Source organism: Schistocerca piceifrons, chromosome 11 (genome assembly GCF_021461385.2).
Source record: "Schistocerca piceifrons isolate TAMUIC-IGC-003096 chromosome 11, iqSchPice1.1, whole genome shotgun sequence".
NCBI classification, from domain to species: domain Eukaryota; kingdom Metazoa; phylum Arthropoda; class Insecta; order Orthoptera; family Acrididae; genus Schistocerca; species Schistocerca piceifrons.
Genome location: NC_060148.1, coordinates 39,554,237 through 39,576,017, shown reverse-complemented (window position 1 = coordinate 39,576,017; position 21,781 = coordinate 39,554,237). Strand labels below are relative to the sequence as shown.

General features: G+C 41.7%; 1 protein-coding gene across 2 annotated transcripts in view; it reads left to right on the top strand.

Annotated features, from left to right (window-relative positions):
- The first annotated feature begins 3,561 nt into the window (after positions 1 to 3,561).
- Positions 3,562 to 21,781, top strand: part of LOC124720100 (zinc finger protein 234-like) — an 88,522-nt gene continuing 70,302 nt past the window's right edge. Inside the window, exons 1-3 of one of the 2 annotated variants that reach the window (XM_047245392.1) lie at positions 3,562 to 3,782; positions 4,106 to 4,175; positions 15,597 to 15,674. In XM_047245392.1, coding sequence (XP_047101348.1) covers positions 3,760 to 3,782; positions 4,106 to 4,175; positions 15,597 to 15,674 — 171 coding nt within the window. In that variant the 5' untranslated portion in view covers positions 3,562 to 3,759. Of the gene's footprint in view, positions 3,878 to 4,105; positions 4,176 to 15,596; positions 15,675 to 21,781 lie in introns of both variants that reach the window. The other variant, XM_047245393.1, reaches the window with a different exon arrangement.

Below are 21,781 nucleotides of genomic sequence, written 5' to 3'. Positions count from 1 at the left end.
TTATTACGCTGGCATGTTAGACATGCACGCGCCCATGCACGACAATCTTTTTGTATTCCAGGCCACACTACTTTGGAGGAAACTAACTTTGCTGTAGCTCGTACTCCTGGATGTGATAGGTTATGTAGTGCACTATAAATCTCGCGACGATATTGTTCTGGTATGTAAGGTCGCTCCTTTCCTTTTGCTACATCACACCAAATTCCGTCTGGAACATTTGGGACAGACACACGTCTGAGCTGCAGCCCAGATCTCTGTTCCTCTATTAGACGACGCAAGAAAGGATCTTCTCGTTGTTTAGACGGTAACTCGGTCCAACGAATTGAGTTTAAACTGGCACAATTCCTAGACAGGCAATCTGCGACCAGGTTGTCTTTTCCTGAAATGTGACGCACGTCAGTTGTGAACTGTGCAATGTACTCGACTTGCCTGCACTGACGTGGTGAACTGAGCTCTGTGTCTCGTCGAAATATAGCTACTAACGGCTTGTGATCGGTAAAAACTGCAAAGTGCCTCCCTTCGACAGACGTGCGAAAATGCTTTATGGCTAAGTAAATAGCAAGCAACTCACGGTCAATAGCACTCCATTTTTGCTGCTGTCGAGTCAGGTTTTTAGAGAAAAATGCGAGCGGCTGCCATCTGCCATCAACTTCTTGCTGTAGCGCTGCACCCACTGCTGTTTGGCTCGTATCAATCATGAGCGCTAAAGGAGCGCTCAATCTTGGATGTCCCAGTAGTGTTGCCCGAGAAAGACATTTCTTTAAGTCATGGAAAGCTGCTTCAGCATCTGGACTCCATGGAATTTTACGATTTCCTGTTGTATTTTTACCTGCAAGTAACGTTGTGTGTGGCTCTTGGGCGGCAGCTAATTTAGGTAAGTGACGTCTGTAGTAGTTGAGCATGCCTAAAAATCTGCGAAGTCCTTTGTAAGTTGTGGGAAGGGGCATCTGCTGCACTGCTTCAACCCGCTCAGGCAAAGGTGACAGGCCTGCTGCTGAAACCAAATATCCCAGGAACTTAACCTCGCGTTTTCCAAACGTGCACTTTGTTTCGTTAATAATTATGCCATAGTCTGTCAGACGGCGGAAAAGCTGCCGCAGATGTTCGACATGCTGGTATACAGAACCAGAGAATACCAAAATGTCGTCCATATAACAAAATACGAATGGTAATTCTCGAAGTACCTCGTGCATGAATCTTTGCCATGTTTGGGCAGCGTTTCTGAGGCCAAATGGCATAAAATTGTACTCAAACAAACCGAATGTGTGATAACTGCTGTTTTTTTAATGTCAGATGGAGCCATGGGCATGTAGGAAAATGCTTTGACGCAATCAATCACACTAAATATTTTGGCATTGCTAATCGTACTGCTAAAATCAGTCACATTGGGTACTGGGTAGCGGTCGGGAGTTGTGCGGGCATTGAGCGCCCTATAGTCTCCACATACTCTCCATGAATTGTCTTTTTTACGGACCATGTGAACTGGAGATGCCCATGAACTATCAGACCTACTTACAATGCCTGTTTTTAGAAGTCTGTCGAACTCAGCTCGCGCCGCGAGCAGCTTCTCTGGAGGCAGACGCCGCGGGCGGAAGGCAACGGGTTGACCTCGTGTCGTGCTGATATGGTGTTGAGTGTTGTGTCTGCATTTCCTGGTTGTGTTGACGGGTTCGGTAAGTGCTGGAAAGTCTTGAAGCAGTTTACGAAAAAGTGATTCCTCCGACAGTACTCTGATATTGCCTACAGTATACGAATCGTTACGACTGTCGGCTGTCTTCTTGCGTGACGCACACGTGTGCGCCCCGCTTAGTTGCGGGTACGAAATCGTATCACAATATCCCGACGCGGCTGACGCGGTAGAGGGGCCGGAAATCTTCGTGCGGAAATACACGTGCACATCGCACTGCACTTGAACCGACGCGGAAGACGCAGTAGGTAATATCCCTTCTGTGGGAACTGTCACCAAACAACGGTTAACCAGGTCGGGCATAAGTCGGTAGTTCCGTTAAAAGTCCGCTCCAATTATAGGACTCGGCACATCAGCAACCACAAAAATCCATTTTGAATGGAAGTTGGAATTCAGATGTAATGCCAACTGTTTCTCACCATAGGTAGATATTCTGGAATTGTTTGCCGCAGTCAGCACATGCTGCGTTGTTGTCGTGAGTTTATCACCTCTCTTTCTTGGATAAACACTGACTTCTGAACCTGTGTCAATCAGAAACTTCTCACCTGAAGAGAGGTCCAACACGAACAATCGGTGTGATTGGTTGACTGCAGATACTGTGGCGTTTTCACCTCTTTGAATCACGCTATGAGTCGGGCGCCTATGTTGTTGTTGACGAACGTTAGCGCCCTTTAACGCCCGCCTTTTAAGCTTGGGTAGCTGCAGGGTTGAATACATTGACGGGCAGTGTAACCGAAGCGTCTGTGGTACCAGCACTATTGATCTGTCAAATCCTGTTGGATAGCATTTCTTCGTCTTTTCCAACTGCGACTTCGTAGCTGCTGGTGGTGTGAAGTTTCTTGCACGTTGAGTTTTGCCACTTGTGCTGCCAGTTGCTGTATGGTGGGTTCGGTCGATAAGCACTGCTGTTGGGAAGTATTATTGCATGTTCCTGGCTCACTGACGTCAGATTCCATCACACTACACGTTCTTGGGCCTCCTGGCTATAGTTGAATTCGGAACTCGCAGAAACTTCGGTTAAGGTGTTTGCGATGGTGTCTGCCTTTTTTGCTAAGACTTTCAATGGTAAGTCTGTTTCTGCTGCAATGACGGCACGGATGTTGGCAGGAAGTTTACGAAGCCATATTAGACGTAAAGACTCTTCAGGTAGGAGTTCCGGGCTGGCTAATGTACGTAAGGTTTTTAGTACTTGTGACGGAGTCTTGTCGCCCAAATCTTCGCATGCGAAAATTTTTTGTAGTCGCAAATCTGGTGACAACGTATAATGCTGTATGAGAGCTTCCTTTAGCACAAAGTAGTTTTGTTGCGACAAGGTTTCTTCTACTTGCTCTATCACTTCTAAATTTAGATGTGAAACCACTATATTAAATTTGTCAATGTTGTTAGACACCCCACGCTGCCTAAATATGCATTCAGCCCGCGTAAACCAAAGCTGGGGGCGCGTCGGCAAGAACGCGGAAAGCTTAACATTTCCGTGTCGCGCGTAGGTACTCCCGTCTTTTGCGTTAACATCTGTCGTTCCGTTTTGTGGCGAATCAAAGGGCGTGGACCGCGATCCTTGGTCGAAAAGACTGTAGTCTTCAATCTTGATTCCACTGCCCCATGCTTTTGTCTCTGAATTCATTATTCTCGTCGGTATATATATTTTCTTTATGCTTCTGCTACGATTTTTCGGGGTCACCACTATGGGAGCCTTTATATTTTATGAAGTAACAGCTTTTTCATGGGATGAGAAAACATTTTATTTTCCAAGCACAGATCAAAAACTAACAAGAATGAACAACTCGTAACCAAGCCGACTACGGCAAAGATAGATATCTATCAGCTCCAGCTTTCACCCGCTGTTTTTGGCGCAGTGGATAAACGACGTCGCCACAATCTCTTTGTATGATTTCAGCAGATTTGTCGTTTGGTATCTGTTTTGGATACTTGTGAACATTATACTTGTAAATGTGATTGTTTCCCTGTTCCTGTTAGTACGGTGTACATTTGATACGCGAAGAAATTTTAGAAGTATACCGTGAAATTTAGACCCGAAAGTGTGGCTAACCTGAAAATGAACTCCTAGGATCATGCCGTACCTGAGTAGCAGAAGGTTCGATATTTAAAAATTGGTTGAGTTCGTGTGGTTTTTTGTTGTTCTGATTTCTTCTACAAGTCTTTGTGTGTTTGTTGTTTTCGTGTTTGCGTGTAAGTATAGTTGAGCTGGAATCCTGATTTATGAGAGGCACATTTAAAGATTTCAGCATGTCCAAGTAACAGTGAGATGTAAAAGTTGTATCCGCGTTGTCTTAGGAATCGGTTTCAACGCGTTGACTAAATCGAGGATTGTTTTGTGAAAATTATACGTCTTTACTTGCAGACGATATCATATTGTAAACCCATTTATAATCTTACACCTGTCTTTTTCTGTTTCAGAATGTTCAACGCGGGTTTGAACGATCATTCAGCTAAAGGCATTATGGGTTATGTGAAACAGGAGGACATGGTATGTTTTCACATCCTTAGTGGCGGGATGAGCTTGTTTAATTAAACTATGTGGCTTAGATATTGAGGTTGTGGGACATTTGTAACTTCCTGAAAATCACATTCAGCATATGAACAGGTGGATTGCTTAGATTGAGGATGGGGACCGCCTTGGTTGTAGCCATTTTCACTTCGTTACCACAAAATGTTTCTTCGCAACGGACCGCACTCCCCTCTGGCGAAGCAATTTGAAAAATCAAGCAGCAAATTTGTTTGTTGTGGTTTAATGGTAGAGTAAACCATGTATGCACAGAACGCCACCACTTTCAACAATAATTTTTTATTTTTTATTCTATGGAAACATATGATGCTTGGGTATAGAACATTTCATACTTCATTTGTGTTTTAATGAGAAACTTTGGTATAGTTATCCACGTTTAGATCAATACATAGGCTGTATGGATGCCATCAATTGGGGGGCAATATTTCTTATCTGATAAACGTTTCATGGATTCTTTAATTAGTCTTACAGTATTTATAATAATGTATTCTTGCTTAATTCATGGGGTATACAGGAATATTAACTGGCTGTCTACAGTTACATTAAATACTCATGCACAATGTAACAGCTGTTTGGATGATGTATTCACATGGTACAGTCAGAATTTCTAGATTTTTGAATGAACCTGTACAGTGGCCTTGTTGCTACTATTTGTTATACACAGAGACCTTTTCTGTATCTTGAAGAGTCCGTATAACTGAAGTATTTGTATTGTAACAAAAATAGGTCACTTTGGGGCATGAAATATTGGAAACTGGTGCAAGGATTCACAGAGCATAATATTCTGTGGATAGTCTTTTTTACCGAAGCCTTTACATTTTCTGTTGAAATCTAGCAGTCTAAATTCAATCCAATACATCATCCTTTGTACTTGTTGTATGATCATTGTGTGCTTTATTGAACTAGAAGCATATAGAATCAGTTTTCTTTTAGATTTAAAGGTATGTTATTTTTTAGTGAGCAGGTGAGGCCATTTTCAGGGCTGCATTAGAATTTTCTGTGAGTTGTGTTGGAGCTTTAGCTGTGCTAATTATGTTGCTGTCATCAGAAAACTGTATTCTTTCTCAGCATCTGAACCTTGGGAAATTGGTAACATCCTTGTCCGTGGGACTTTTATGGTATTCATGCATTCTTTGACACAAACTGGGATTTCAGCAACACCAGTTGACCTCTTATTTTTATTTTTTAGTTAGCATATTATTCTTGTCACCCCCCCCCCCCCCCCCCCCCCCCCACCACGATATCTCTCTCTCTCTCTCTCTCTCTCTCTCTCTCTCTCTCTCTCTCTCTCTCTCTCTCTCTCTCGACAGACTACAACTGAGATTGGTTGCTGATCCAGGGTGGGTAAGATGTACGTGTCAGAAAATTTGTTTTAATTTCTTAACAATGTTATTGAAGTGCTTATTCACAAAGTTTGCTATTTCTTTTGGATGGTTTGACTGTCTTTGTTTTTAATTTGTTAATTTTTGTTTGCACAATCTTGCCGTTTTCTATGTTCTAATATTGCAGGCTTCTTTACTTTTAGTTTCTGTTATAAATAGTATTGATGGCTTGTAAGGTTTTTTAGTGGATAGCAGTAGCTTACTATAAAATCTCCCAAAGATTTCATTAAATTGCAAAAAGGCTGTGTCTGTGAGACTAGTTTTCATGGAAGTGAGGTAAATAAGTGTTTGAGGATTTGTTGATACGTCTACTCATCCATGTATTTCTCTCTGAAGTTGGGATGGAATGCAATGTTTTGAGAAATTTCTCTTCAAATTTTAATTTAAATATGGACAGTAAAACATTTTTATCTGTTATTTCAACATACACTTCCTCCCACTCTACATATTTCTACATACATTTTTACTTCTAATATCTGATGCAGATGATCTAACAGACATAGATTTTGATCATTATATATAATCATTTATTCTTGTCTTTACCTGTTGCTACATTGTCTGTAAGAGTAGACGATTGAACCCCTACCTTTCAAGGAGAATCTACTGTGGAAAGATGCAAATTCATATGAGGTTAAAGCTAAATACAGAATTTCGTTTACTGTCCACCTATGGTCAGTAAGGTGTACAATTGAACTGTATGTTTGTATTTGCATTTATCAGCATCTCATGGATGTTTATTTTGCGACGTAGCTGCTGCACTTGCTTGGCATCTGGACAAAGCATTGACATTGTTAGTCAGTAGTGACGTGTAGCTAGTGTGGCACTAACTCCTGCATCGGGGGAAGGGGTGAGGGGTGTAGTCTGGTTTTAGGGAGATTCGGGTATGCACAATGTTGTTGGCTATAATATTACTTGAGACACTCAAAATTGGTAATTAGAGCTTCCCCCTGTACTTTCATGCTTTCCCATTATGGCAATGTATTCTTTATATGCTATGGTTTTCGTTTTATTCCCCATGATTGTTCTCGTTGTTAATGTAAGCATCTTATCGGCAATTTTTAGAACAGCAGTCATCTGTAATTACTGTTATGGTTTGCTTTTATGATGAGATTTAGCAATTGAACACTATCATAGCTCACAACCAGCAGGTGCCATCTGCTGAGGGCCACATGTTCTGGTCTTAGGGGCCTTGTATGTTTCCATATCCAGTGTGATGCATGCAGCCAGAATATGCACAACATTGTAGGCATGTTTTTGATGTAAAGATTTACTGTAAGCTTGATACTGTTTGGTTTGCGTTGGACTGTGCCATATGGCATAATATGGTAATCTGCTGCTTTCTTCTTATTTCTAGTGTAGATTGTCATTTTGGGGACAAAGCAGGTTACACATTTTTTTTTAAAAAAAAAAAAAAAAAAAAAACCCTTTAGATCATCTAGTGTTTTATTCTATTTTATAGTACTGTTCCCTTTGACAAGGGTATTTACATACTGGGATATTTTGTGCACTGTATCCCAAAGTATCTACCAAATGCTAGTAAGTTCTTATATGCTTTCTTGGTAATCCAATCTCACTAAATGGGCTAATACCACTGTTATGAAATTTTGTTTTTCTTCCGGTTAGGGCAGTCGGATGGTGCCTAAATAAAGATGAAATGAGTCAGTGGGAAATAATAAAAAATTTGATCACTGCAACTAAGGCTGCTTGTTTCTTCATGTGAAGTACATAGTGTTCACAAATGTACTTCTCGTGGCTGAACATTATTTTTTATGATTTGATGGAAGACTGTTTAACATTTAGTTGTACTGTCTGTGGTGGTCGCCTACTTTTTAAGCTTGAGGTTACAAAATCCTTAAGATGGGATGGAACCACTGCTTTTGCCTGCTTGCTACACTGCACATCTCACGTGCTGCTATTTCTTCCTCTTCTGGCGATGCCTCACCTTCTGTTACTTCCACTCACTGGCTTGACAAATTGTCTGTACATAACCCTGGGAATTTGTATAGTGCGTTTAAAATAAGTTCCAAATTTTGACCTCTGGCTCACAGGAAGAGACGAGATGCCTTAGCTGAGGTAACACTGATGGCATGTCTGCTTTCCGTACCGCGCTGCTGTCGGTGTGCTTGCTAGTGCACCACTGTTGCGATGCTGTGGATAAACAGAACCAAGTGATACACCTATGTTCAACAGCTCTACTGTAGTTGTTCATTTTCACATTGAATTGTCTGGCAGTCATCAGGTGTTGTGGACAAGTGTTTTGTGTTGGTGTTGCGTTAGTAATAACAGTGCGGCATGTCTGAATGTGCGATTCTCAATAAGAGAGGTCATCTAAGAACACGTTCACCGGCTGCGAAAATATTGAACATTGGAAGCGGGATACCGATTCGTGGACCAAGTCATGAATTTGTGTTCTGTGTGCAGTCATTTTGCAGTGTGTGCAGTAGTGGCAGTCTGATTCGGAATGTTACAGAATGGCTGCTGCTCCTTACGGTCAGCAATCTAGATTGCTGAGAATTGGGAAGGAGAAGGAAAGCAATCTATATTGCTGAGAATTGGGAAGGAGAAGGAAAGAAAGGAAAATATGAATGGCAAAAGAACATCAGCTCATTCTTCACTGGAAACTCCGGGCCAGAAATGAGGTTAAGATATGTGGATAACAAAGATAGGCATATCAAAGATAGGCATATTAAAGCAGGATGCAATGTGCAGATGTGGGTTTGCTTATCAATACCAGGAGTACCCTACAAATAAGCTTCTTTTCAGCCATGAAGCTGTGGAGCTGTTCGTTAGGAGGAGGTTGTCAGTTTGAAATTATCTTTACGAGCTTGGTTTCTGGAAGAACAAATTTTTGTCTTGAGAATCTATCTACATCCGTGCTCTGCAAACCACTGTGAGGTGCACGACAGAGGGTACTTGTATAAGTTACTAAGGTTTCTTTCTGTTTCACTCACATATGGAGTGCAGGAAAAATGATTATTTGAATGCCTCTGTGTGTGTGTGTGTGTGTGTGTGTGTGTGTGTGTGTGTGTGTGTGTGTAGTAATTATTCTAATCGTCTCCTTACGACCCCTATGTGAACGATATGTGTGGGTTTGCTGTTTATTCCTAGTGTTATCATTTGAAGTTGGTTCTTTAAACTTTGTTGGTAGACTTTTTCGTGCTAGTTTACATCTATCATCAAGCGTCTTCCAATTCAGTTCCTTCAGCATCCCTGTGACACTGTCCCATGGATCAAACAAACCGGGGACCATTTATGCTGCCCTTCTCTGTATGTGTTTAATATACCCTGTTAGTTCTGATTGGTACAGGTTCCACACACTTGAGCACCATTCTAAAATTGGTCACACAAGTGATTTATAAGCAATCTCCTTTGTAGACTGCCTTGTACTCTACCAATAAACCGAAGTTCACAGCCTGCTTTACCCATGACTGAGCCTATGTGATCATTCCCTTTCATATCCCTACAAAGTGTTACACCCAGGTATTTGTACGAGTTGAGATGGCCGATTCCAACAGTGACTGACTGATATTATAGCCATTGGGTACTAAGTTTCTTTGTTTTGTGAAGTGCAAAATCTTGCATTTAGAGCAAGTTGCCAACCTCTGTAGTGGTGCACATCAAAGGCAAGAAACTGGCATCATTGAGTACTTCCAGATTCCTCAATTATTCTACAATTATGGGCAACAACAACAACAACCACAACCACATCATTATCCCTTTGTGACCTTTCATATTGGTAGAAGATTATTCAGTTCTTTCCTGTTTTGTCTGAATGCCTCCAATCACGAATTCCAATTTTTGGCTAATTCCTCTTTGACACATTCCTCCCACCTCAGCTTGCTCTTTAAACCCTTGCGATTCCTTCACACACTGCATTTAATATTGTCTTAATCATTCTATCCTTAGCTCCGAGTACCACTCGTGCCCTTTCCAGTCTTTTAATCTTAGTGCAACTAATAACATCTCGTTCTCTGCACACATTATTTTCTCCGTATTTGAATCTCCACCACCACACATTTTTTCCACTGGTCCCAGAATTTGTCTCAAGAGCTTTGTTTCAAATATGCCAACTTGCTATTCATCAAATTATGATACTGTCCAGATTACAATACCTGGTCTCACTAAAATCTTAACTAGCTTTCCCAAGCAACAACTTGCCTTTCAGATGTTTTCTGAGGGCACGGTAGAAGTTGGATGACATTACCTGTTTTTGGATTTCAGAGCTTGGAATTCATGATTGGAGGCATTCAGACAAAACAGGAAAGAACTGAATAATCTTCTACCAATATGAAAGGTCACAAAGGGATAATGATGTGGTTGTTGTTGTTGTTGTTGTTGTTGCCCATAATTGTAGAATAATTGAGGAATCTGGAAGTACTCAGTGGTGCCAGTTTCTTGCCTTTGATGTGCAACACTACATTTTCAATATCTTGTGCAACTGCACTGCACTTCTTTTGGTATTTAGTGCTCAACTTGTCGGTTAAGATTAGATTCTTCAGCAGAAGCACCTTTTTTATTTGTTCATCATTTTTGCACCATAAGGCAAATCCCCCCCCCCCTCCCCCCTCCTCCTCCCCCCCCCCCCCAAAAAGCAATTTTTATTTACTAAAAGCTACCATATTTTAATAGTGGTCACCTTCTCGAAGTTTGTGAGTGGTATAAGTTTGCTAGTTGAATTCCCATATGTTGTAAGCAACCTTTCTCATATTAAAGATTTGGCTGGCTGTAGACATTTTAATGCTGCAGCTCCCCATGTCCATTTAGAAATCATTGATACAACATTTGATGCTAATTAAATGTATTTTTAAGTTAGTCATATAGCTATGAATGTGTGTATAGTGTGTTTACAATAAGTCCAGTACGGTGCGAGTGGAGGGAAGTGTAGTTGCCAGTGTGTGCTGGGCATGTCAGCAGGTGACTGCAGTATTTATATCTGCATGGATACTCTGCAAATCACATTCAAGTGCCTGGCAGAGGATTCATCGAACCACCTTCACAATTCTCTATTGTTCCAATCTCGTATAGTGCGCGGAAAGAATGAACACCTATATCTTTCCGTACGAGCTCTGATTTCCCTTATTTTATCGTGGTGATCGTTTCTCCCTATGTAGATCAGAGTCAACAAAATATTTTTGCATTCGGAGGAGAAAGTTAGTGATTGGAATGTCTTGAGAAGACAGAAGATTCCGTCGCAACGAAAAACGCCTTTCTTTTAATGATTTCCAGACTAAATCCTGTATCATTTCAGTGACACTCTCTCCCATATTTCACTGCCTTTCTTTGAACTTTTTTGATGTACTCCGTCAGTACTGTCTGGTAAGCATCCAACACCATGCAACAGTATTCTAAAAGAGGACAGACAAGCGTAGTGTAGGCAGTCTCCTTAGTAGGGTTGGGTTGTTTGGGGAAGGAGACCAGACAGCGAGGTCATCGGTCTCAGCGGATTAGAGAAGGATGGGGAAGGAAGTCGGCCGTGTCCTTTCAAAGGAACCATCCCAGCATTTGCCCGGAGCGATTTAGGGAAATCACGGAAAACCTAAATCAGGATGGCTGGACGCGGGATTGAACCGTCATCCTCCCGAAGTCTCCTAAGTAGGTCTGTTACATTTTCTAAGTGTCCTGCAAATAAAATGCAGTCTTTGGTTAGCGATCCCCACAATATTTTCTGTGTGTTCCTTCCAATTTAACTTGTTCGTAATTGTAATACCCAGGTATTTAGATGAATTTACGGCTTTTAGATTAGACTGATTTATCGTGTAATCAAATTTTAACGAGTTCCTTTTAGCACTCATGTGGATGACCTCACACTCTTAGATATTTACGGCCAACTGGCACTTTCGGACCATTCAGATATCTTTCCTAAATATAGTGCCAGGCCTACTCGGCACAGAACCAGGCATGTTCGCTTGACTACATGAACAGCAAGCCGTGCTAGCCGGCCGATCTCCCATCTTTCTCAAACAATTTTAAAGAAGCTATGTAGTAATAAACTCTTATTCTCGCGCATCTTATGGTTTAATTCGTCAGCTTTGTGGTGAACCCTGTCTCATTTCTTTAATGGTCACAGTTACTGTGATATTTCGATAGTACGTAAACTACTGCAAGAAATTCTTATTTTGTAATGAAAAATAAGTATTGTCATGAATTTGTGTTTGGTACTTGTTAGGTTGCATGTTACTGCATATTAGGTCTAGATAATACATTGAATTATTCTTTAAACTTGAAAGGCTATTGTTGTCTGTTTCCAGTCTCATGAAAATGGAATGTATGTAAAGTGCTTCATCACAGACTCGTGCAGTGGTGAAAAAATTAGAACAAAATATTGATAAATTCCTAATATCTCATAAATGGTTTTTGTAGATGATAGTGGGCAAGGCGAGTGCGTTTCGGCATATGATTAATATGCGAAACTTCCGTGTCTCTCGTGACATTCGAGTAACTACATATTTTTTCAATGAAATAGCATTATTATTGAGGACCGTCAATAGCTTGTGAAATGAGAACTGCTGTGGTTTTGTACAATATAAATGACACCTATTTATTTTTATACTGAGAATGAGCTGTTTCATAAACTATTGACCTGACTTGGACTCAGTTGTTTGTTTAATAATACACTCTTTCAACATTGTCACAGTTTCAACTGCGCTAGATGTTAGAGGGATGAATATTTCTAAACTCCAGTTTGTTTTGACAAAAGAAGCAGATTTAACATGGCAATAAGAGAAGTTATGTATCCCTCAAAACTTGTCACAATCGTTCATGAATCAGTCTCCTCAACTATCTTCATTCTGTGGCTGACAACTTGAGACCAGTCCTGTCATATAACATTCGCAGTGGCATCTTTCGTCAGCATTTCGACCTCAGTGAATGTAAACTTTATGCTGTTGTTGGCCACATTTTTTGACCTAGTCCCATATATTCTGTCGGATTTAAATGAGCATGATACAGAGGAAGCCTGATTAAACTGTACAGTTTGCCTACAGCTAGTTCGTTGACCTGGTAGTGTGAAGTTTTGGCTTGTACAGCACTACAGGTTCCATGAACGCCACCTTGTACATGCTAATTTCAACTTTATCTCGTGGAACATTTCTTTGTACCCAGAGCAAAATATCCACTTTCCTCCACAGCATTGTTGGAGATTTACACATCACAACAGAGGGGTCGACAGAAGTGTCCGATCCCACGCGTCGGCTTTGACCCGTGACGTCATGACGGCGCGGAGTTTGGTTTGTGAGTGTGGCGTGTTTGTAGATGTCGTCGTGTTGTGGTTTGTTGTGCTCTCTGGTGGTATGTTCAGGGTTTTCGTTTGTGTGGTGTAATGGGCTCAGTTTGCTTTTGCTCATTATCCAGAATTGTTAGTGTGTCGGCTGTGTTTGTAGTGGAATTCGTTTCAGTGAATTAACGATTTTGTGTGAAGGTTAATTTAATGTTGTTCGCTGTACATCGTGTGGTAATTTCAGTAGAATTAATCGATTGTTGTTTTTGTCAGGAATGGATATGACAGATAAAATTAACAGTGCGCAGGTCAAGGGAAGTGTTCGATCCCAATGTGTGGCTGTGTATGTTGATATTGGTATCGGGAGATGTTTTTGAGCTATATAGGCCAAGGGAAGTATTGGACCCTAATTTATGGGATTGGGAGCTGCTGTTGAGCTATATAGGTCAAGGGAAGTGTCCTATTCCAGATGACATTGTGTTTAGTGGTATTTGGGGAGTTTTGTGAAGTGGTTTTTTTCGTCATTTTGTGTGGTTTTATATGGGGGTGGGTGTCTAAATTTGTTTATATTTAGTTTGCCCCCCACCCAAAAACACCCCAATTTCCGCCCTTGTCCTGTTAGTGTCATTAGGCTTTTTGTGGAAAGTGTGTGTGTTTGTTTTTCGATGTATTTTCGTCCTTATAACGTGTGCGTACCGACTTTATGTGCACCATATTGGAATCGTGATTTATGGTCGTTTCCGCCATATTTGTGACGTCATGGGTCAAAGCAGACGGGTGGGATCGGACGCTTCCGTATTTCCCAACAGAGAATTCCGAGGATGTTTCGCAGCAGAATGTTATCTTCACAGCTGGTGAACATTTTCCTGGAGGACACTTTTATTGCAAATATCATATTCAGATGTACTGAACTGTTGTTATTAATTCAAATCAAATCCAAAACACTTAGTCACAATACCTGATGACAACAGAGCATTCCAATGCCACAAAATGCGGCTTTGAGACCTGGTGAATGTTGACGCATCTAATGCGTGTGGTACAGTTTATTTGTGGTGTGGTAACAGGGGCACTTTACCGGCAGAACGACTGGCAGCTTGTTAGGGAAAGCTGGCTCAACTATGCTGTCTCATAGGCAACGGTGTCATGTCCCCCTCCAGGTAGCCAAATGTAAAGAGTCGCAACTAATTTTAAAAGTGCTATAGTTATATAGCACAAGACACAGCAAAGTTATAAAAAAATCTCTAAAGTAGTTTTACAATGAGAGATATATTTTAATGCTCATCCTATTTTGTGGATGTATTTGTGGCTTCAAATGTTAAATTCTCTAGGGGATGATGTGAAGGTCCAGGTCTGTTGAATGCTAGTGAAGATGAAACTTCCTGGCAGATTAAAACTGTGTGCCCGACCGAGACTCGAACTCGGGACCTTTGCCTTTCGCGGGCAAGTGCTCTACCAACTGAGCTACCGAAGCACGACTCACGCCCGGTACTCACAGCTTTACTTCTGCCAGTACCTCGTCTCCTACCTTCCAAACTTTACAGAACCTCTCCTGCGAACCTTGCAGAACTAGCACTCCTGAAGGAAAGGTCCCGAGTTCGAGTCTCGGTTGGGCACACAGTTTTAATCTGCCAGGAAGTTTCATATCAGCGCACACTCCGCTGCAGAGTGAAAATCTCATTCTGGCTAGTGAAGATATTTATTCACATTTTATTTCCCATCTAGTCGTGGCAAACAGCGATACCTATGCATCAGCTCTTTGCATATCGCTAACTAGTCTTTCTGCTAGCATCTGCAGATATCATTTTAATCACTGTCCTCAGTTAAGTTCTTAAAACCTTTCAAATGCATTTTCAATATAAATCCGTTTTCAACATAAAAAGTGACATGTAGAGCACATACCATTCAGAGCATGATGAATCTAACATAAAACTCCACATGTAGACAGAGTATGCCTCATTTCAGCCTAAAATAAAGACTAACTTGCTTTTGGTGTGTATGACAAATGATGTATTTCAGTATGAAGTTATGGATTGTTCCATAGCCGGTAATTGCTCAAATTAATTTACGTACATAGTTTTGTGCATCCATGAGTGAACAGTTACAAAGAAAACATTCCTCTTGATATAAGAAAATTTGTAAAAATAATTATGTTATTCTACGTAACTTTCAAACAAAGCTTTTGTAAAAATTACTGACAGTGTCCCATCACCAAATTAATACACACTTTGTATTTTCTTCTATATGATTGTTTTTTTATTTTTATTTATTTATTTATTTTTTATTATGAAAAATTGAGTTTACTTTTGGAAAGATATGACGGTTCTTGATTTAAGGGGTAATAAAATGTTAGAAGAGGTACCACAACCAAAATATTGTAAAGTGTGAAATACGTACCATTTCTCGTCAAATTGAACAAATGGAACCTGTAAAATAATTAATTTCTTTTAAAATTAAAAATAAAAATGTTCCGTGAAGTGTCACAGAAAAATCTGGAAAAGAATGACATTATAATAAATATTTCCATACAATACACCAATCACATAGGCACCTTTTTGTACCTCAGACGTGAAACTTCAGGTAAAATGTAACTGAAAAAAGTGCAGTCATTAATTTTGTAAAACAGTATCTTAATCTACTGTTCAGCAAATGTCCCTGCAATTGTGTTTCATTATGACATACTCTTAAATATACCTTGTTGCCAAATGTTTCATCAATATATGATTGCTGTTACTGCTGTGTGTGTATACACACCACAATTACAGGAAAAAATAACTTATTTTCTAGGATACTGGCATTGTGACGGTGAAAAAAGAACTCGGTCTGGAATTTGAAGAACTGGAATTCGAAGATTACAGACCAGAGGTATGTGTTCGCTACATTAGTATTTTAATTTTTCACAAAAGGTTGCTGTTTGTTTAATAATTGTATTCAACAGATGTAGGATTATCAGTTTACATATGTAAGGTCTTTAGTGTGTAACTTTTAATGGATGTTTGCAGGGAATGTATTGAATTATTTTTTAACTAAACTATGAGCTCTGTGCTTCTTTCCTATTACACTCTGAGAAGAAGGGAAAAAAATACACACTATGAAGCAGTTACGCAAATTGGTCACAAACTGATAATTGTAAAGGTATTGATGGAAGATGTAAAACTGTATACTGTGGTTGCCAATGGATGAATGTGTGATACTGCAGCACAGTTTCACCGCCCAACTGGCAAGGATAGTAAACAGGGGACATATTGATACCAAGGCATAAGGACTTCGTGAATTTCATCCTGTGTACTCAGCTGGACAGTAACTATGCCTCACACACAAGTATGTGAATAATATATGCAGGTGTCACCCTTTGAGACAGGGCATGTAATTGGCCTCAAAGAACCCAATTGGAGTAATTGTCAAAACACTCAAAATTGAAATTTGAGCAATGCCACTATTCGAACGATGTTGGCGGAAATGGGTGAATTGTGGCCAAACACAATGTAAAGTTGGAAGCAGTCAACCTAGAGACAACGGAACACAAGAATAGAGCAATCATCAGAGTGGAACTCGAAGTCCCACATCAGTATCATCATCGATTTGATCTCCCCAGGGGGGTTCACTGCTCATTATCGCTTGTGCTTGGCTACCGAGGCGCCCACAGCCTTTGCAGCATCTTTTCACTTCCATCTATCCTCTTACTACTCCTTTTCCATTGGGAAACATGTCTGGGGTGTTTTTGGGAATGTGTTCCCCATTTTCAGTAGTGGACATAAGAACAGTTTCACCAGTTTTTCATTCCTTTTTTCCTTTCTTCATTTACCTTCTCCTATCCCTCCTCCACTTCAGGGTTTGAGGTGCCTCTTTTTTTTCTCCCTGTGCTCTCCCAAAGGCTGACCCACGCGTCTGAGCCAATCATCTTCAGTCAGTGGCTACGTAACGTAAGTGGAATGAGGCTAACGATTCAAAGACCCTCCCAACTGTTCCACGGTTTCTCGTGGTTTCACATACTGAAGATCATCAGTCCTTTGCAATGGGAAATAAGTTTCTTAATCAGAAAGGTGTTGATGTAATTGCCAGCCCTGTGAAATCTTGCTCTCGTTTACCGATGGCACTTTGCTTTTGGATACTACTTGTGATTCTCAAGCACAACTACTGCTTGCCACTTCTCCACAGTTATTATGATCATGTTGAGGCCCATAGAACTCTGAATTCTTCCCTTGGTGTATTTTACACTAGACTGCTCGACGGTCTGACTGAGGCAGAAATCCAAACGTAACTCTCTGATCAGGTTTTCATTGCCGTCCATGGGGTAATGAAACAGATAGATTCCTCCTTAGTGCCAACCCACACTACTTCTCACTTTTGATAGAGTGGTGCTTCTGTCCAACATCAAAGCAGGCTACAAAGTTACCACAGTCCGACTGTACTTTCTGAACCTGATGCACTGCTACCATTACCATCATTTCCACCACACTCGAATGTCTCGTTGACACCCGGCCAAATCTGTAACCTGTGGTAGGCATGTTCGCGAGGGTGGTTGTCCACCTCCATTTCTGCACATAACTGTAATGACGACCGTTCTGCCTCGTCTCGAGATTGTCCCACGGATCTCGATGAGCGGGCTGTTCAGGTGATCTGGGTAAAGGAAAAAGTGCCGTACCTGTCACTCGCAAGGACTGGCTAGTTGCAAACCCTGTGTTCTACCATCTGGCACTTACAGTATTGTGCTTAATGGATTTCGGTCCACGGAGGACGTGGCCACGCAGAGGTGCGATCTCAAATTCAGCTCTGACGATGTGAAATTGCGCAGTGTCACACTAGTATCGCTGTCTCCTGGTTCAGTTGTGCAATAAACCACCAAACATTTGCCTCCCAGGGTGAAGTCTCCTGCTCCACAACCAACTGGCCAGAAAGGACAGAAGGAATACTCCCTCAAAGACTTCTTGCATCCCTCCAGCTAATAAACATCTGAGTCTTCGTCTGCCAAGCCGAAAGGTTCCAAGAAGTCAAACAAAGTCAAACGGTCTTCTCCTTCTCCGACTCGGAGAGCCTCTTTGACAGTGTCGCCACGTGATACCCTCTTTTGGCTGACCTCCCTGTCTCCGGTGTGCGCTGACAACCGTTTCTCTGCCCTCGACTTCGCATATCGACAGAGGGAGAATGCCTACGTCTTGTAGATCTGATGGAGCAGGATCCTCCAGTCTCCATGTCATGTAACAGTGTCTTTGAAGGCTGGCACTTGGCAGCTGCCGAGGTGACACTCCTTCATTTTTTCCTTCTTCCCCTTTCCTCATTATGACTCCTTCAATGTAACGTTTGTGGCCTTCAACGAGGATGTACGGCTTCTCTTAAAATTGCAACATCCATTAGTTCTCTGCCTACAGCAAGCAAAACTGTCCCCTCTGAGCTTTCTTTCACATTCCGCCCACCCGCTCAGAGGATGGCATTCCACCTCCTGGGGAAGTCATACTGCTCATATGGGATGACGTTCATCTCCTAACTGTCGGCCTTCAAGCTGTTGCAGTTCGCCTTTTCTTTCCTCACTTGTATCACTTACATCCCTCTGTCATTCGACATTCAGCATGGCAGATTTCCTCCTACTTATTGGACAGTTATCTCACCCCTTTCTGCTGCTTGGTGACTCTAATGTGCACCATCCGCTTTGGGGTTCGCCTGGGACCTGTCAGAAAAGTGCCCTCTTGGCTGACCATTTCAAGCAACTTAACCACCTCTACCTTAACACAGGAGCACTCACATTCCTTTCAGACTCCACACACCTATTCCCAGCTGGATCTATCCTTCTGCACTGCCCAGCTTGCCCATCATCTCGAGTTGTCTGTTGTCTCTGACACATATTAGTGACCATTTCCCGTGTGGTATCCGTTTGCTGACTCCTACCTCACGTATGTGCATACCCAAATGGCAGATTACTAAAGCCGACTGGAGGCTTTGCTCCTCCCTGGCAACCTTCGATGAACAAAATTTCCCCAGTTGCGTTGACCAGGTGGAATATCTTGCAAACTTTATTCATACTGCCGCGGAATATTCCGTTCCTCGCACTTCCTCTTTACCACACCGTGTCCCTGTCCATCGGTGGACTGAAGCGTGCCACAATGCAATACACGTGCGGAGACGTGCTCTCCGTGTTTTTAACCGTCATTCTATGTTGGCAAAATGCATTAATTAAAACAGTTGGTGCACAGTGTCGTCGCATTCTTCGGTATAGGAAAAAAGCTAGATGAATTTCATCCACTAGTTCTTTCAACAGTTCCACTCCCTCTTCCATCCTGTGGACCAACCTCCGACAGCTCCCCGTGACCGAGATCCGTTCCCCAATTTCCGTCCTGATGGTAGCAGACAATACCATAGTGGACCCTATTGCTCTCTCCAACACCTTGGACCTCCATTTTGCAGACATTTTGAGGTCCTCCCATTATCACCCTGCCTTCATCTACCGGAAAAGAGTGGAGGCGGCTCAGGCGATTCCCTACTCTCCTTACAGTTGTGAGTGCTACAATGTCGCCTTTACTATGAGGGACCTAGATCGTGCTCTCGCTTCATCCTGTTCCTTCGTCCCAGGGCCAGATGTGTTCACATTCAGATGTTGCAGCACCTTTCTCTTGCGGGCAAGCACTTTCTGCTTCATATGTACACCCGCATCTGGGCAGAGGGCACATTTCCCAGATGTTGGCGTGGAGCCACTGTCGTACTAGTACCTAAGCCTGGTAAGTACAAACACCATCTTTCTAACTACCGCCCAATTTCTCTCATCGGCTGTGTTTGCAAGGTCAGCTGTGTTTGGAAGGTGATTTATTTTTTATTTATTTACACGTCAAGTTCCGTTGGACCAAATTGAGGAGCAAATCTCCAAGGTCATGGAACGTGTCAGTACATGAAATTATGACATAAAAGTAATAACAGATAAAAATAAATGTTCATAACATGGAAAAAGTCGGTTCATAAGTTTTAAGTAAACGCTATCAGCAATACAATAAGAATCATCTTAATTTTTCAAGGAACTCCTCGACAGAATAGGAGGAGTAACACGTGAGGAGACTCTTCAGTTTCGATTTGAAAGTGCGTGGATTACTGCTACGATTTTTTAATTCGAGTGGCAGATTATTGAAAATGGATGCAGCAGTATACTGCACACCTTTTTGCACAGGAGTTAAGGAAGTCGGATCCAAATGCAGGTTTGATTTCTGCCGAGTATTAACCGAGTGAAGGCTTCTTATTCTTGGGAATGAACTAATATTGGTAACAAGAAATGACAATAAGGAATATACATATTGAGAGACAAATGTCAAAATACCCAGACTCGTGAACAGAGATCGGCAAGAGGCTCATGAACTCTCACCACTTATTGCCCGAACTGCTCGTTTCTGAGCCAAAAATATCCTTGTAGAATGGGAAGAGTTACCCCAAAATATAATACCGCTACTGGTAAAACATGCGCAATTCAAGGCAGGGCCACATGTGAAACTACACATGTCATTTATCAGCTGACATGCCTGCACTGCACAGCCCTTTACATCGGCATGACAACAACTAAACTGGCTGAGCGCATGAACGGACACAGACGAACTGGCTGCCTAAGAGATGTCCAATACCCAGTAGCAAAGCATGCCCTCTAGCATAATTCTAGGGACCTAGGAACCTGCTACACCGTATGTGCCATTTGGCTTCTCCCACCCAACACCAGTCCCTCTGAACTGCGGAGATGGGAACTTGCACTCCAACACATCCTTTCATCCCGCCATCCCCCTGGACTGAACCTACGTTAAACAACCTCACTCCCATTAACTCTTCAGTCTTCTCCTCTTTCCCTTTCCTCTTTAGCCATTCACGCGTCTTTTCATCCTACATAGTTGTGTTTATCTTTATAATATATACCTTTTTACTTCTGTATGCATCCTCTTTGGTTTGAAGCTGCCACAGTAGAATATATTTGGCTTCCCTCTGACAACCATGCCTCCATCCTTGCTACCCTCCCTGTTTTCCTTTCCCTGTTGCTTCATAACCTGGGTTGTGAGTAACTGATCCCACTTTCCCTTCTTCCCTTTCTTTCCCCTCTCTCCTCCCTGATGAAGGAACATTTGTTCCGAAAGCTAGGAACGTAAATTTTTGGTTCTGTTTTTTGTGTATCTATCGGCTGTACTGAGCTGAGGTAAGTACTGGCCAGCCCCTCTATCTCCTTGTTAGTATTTGTTTCACATCTTTATATGAGATTTTCCATTAATGATTTAGATTTCCTACATAGTTTGCAATTAAATATAACATTGGTTTGAGTACAAAAGCCTTTTACTGTTAAAATTTGTGCATCATGGTCTGAAAGACCATTCACACTTTTACTAACAGAATGCGCATCTAGTAATGAAGAATGAATAAAAATATTGTCTATGACAGTGCTACCTGCACCCTAGTTGAAAAACAATACAGTTTGCATCAGATCATATGAATTTAGGAGATCTACCAACATCCTTTTTCTTGCACAATCATATATAAAATTAATATTGAAGTTACCACATATAACTGCTTTCTGGTACTTCCTACAAAGTGGATGAAGAACCCTCTCTAGCTTGAGCAGAAATGCTCTGAAGTTGGAGTTAGGGGACCTATAAACAACAACAACAAATAGAAGTTTAGTATCACTAAATTCAACTAACGCTGCACAACTTTCAAATATCTGTTCAGTGCAGTGTCACGATACGTCCGTGAACTCAAATGAAATACTGTGATGCAAAGTATGCTTCATGCCTGGCTGGTACGGTGGCTCGAGTTTCGCAATTTACTAACTACTACACTGTGTGGCTTTCGAGCGTGCCGTTCTGCAGTTGACCGTCTCGTCACTTTGTCCACCCGTGTCGTGAACGGTTTTCTGCAGAAATCACAGAATGTGGTTGTGTTTTTCGATTTGGACAAAGCCTACGACACCTACCGAAGGACGGGTATCCTCCGTACTCTACACGTGTGGCTTCTGAGGCAGC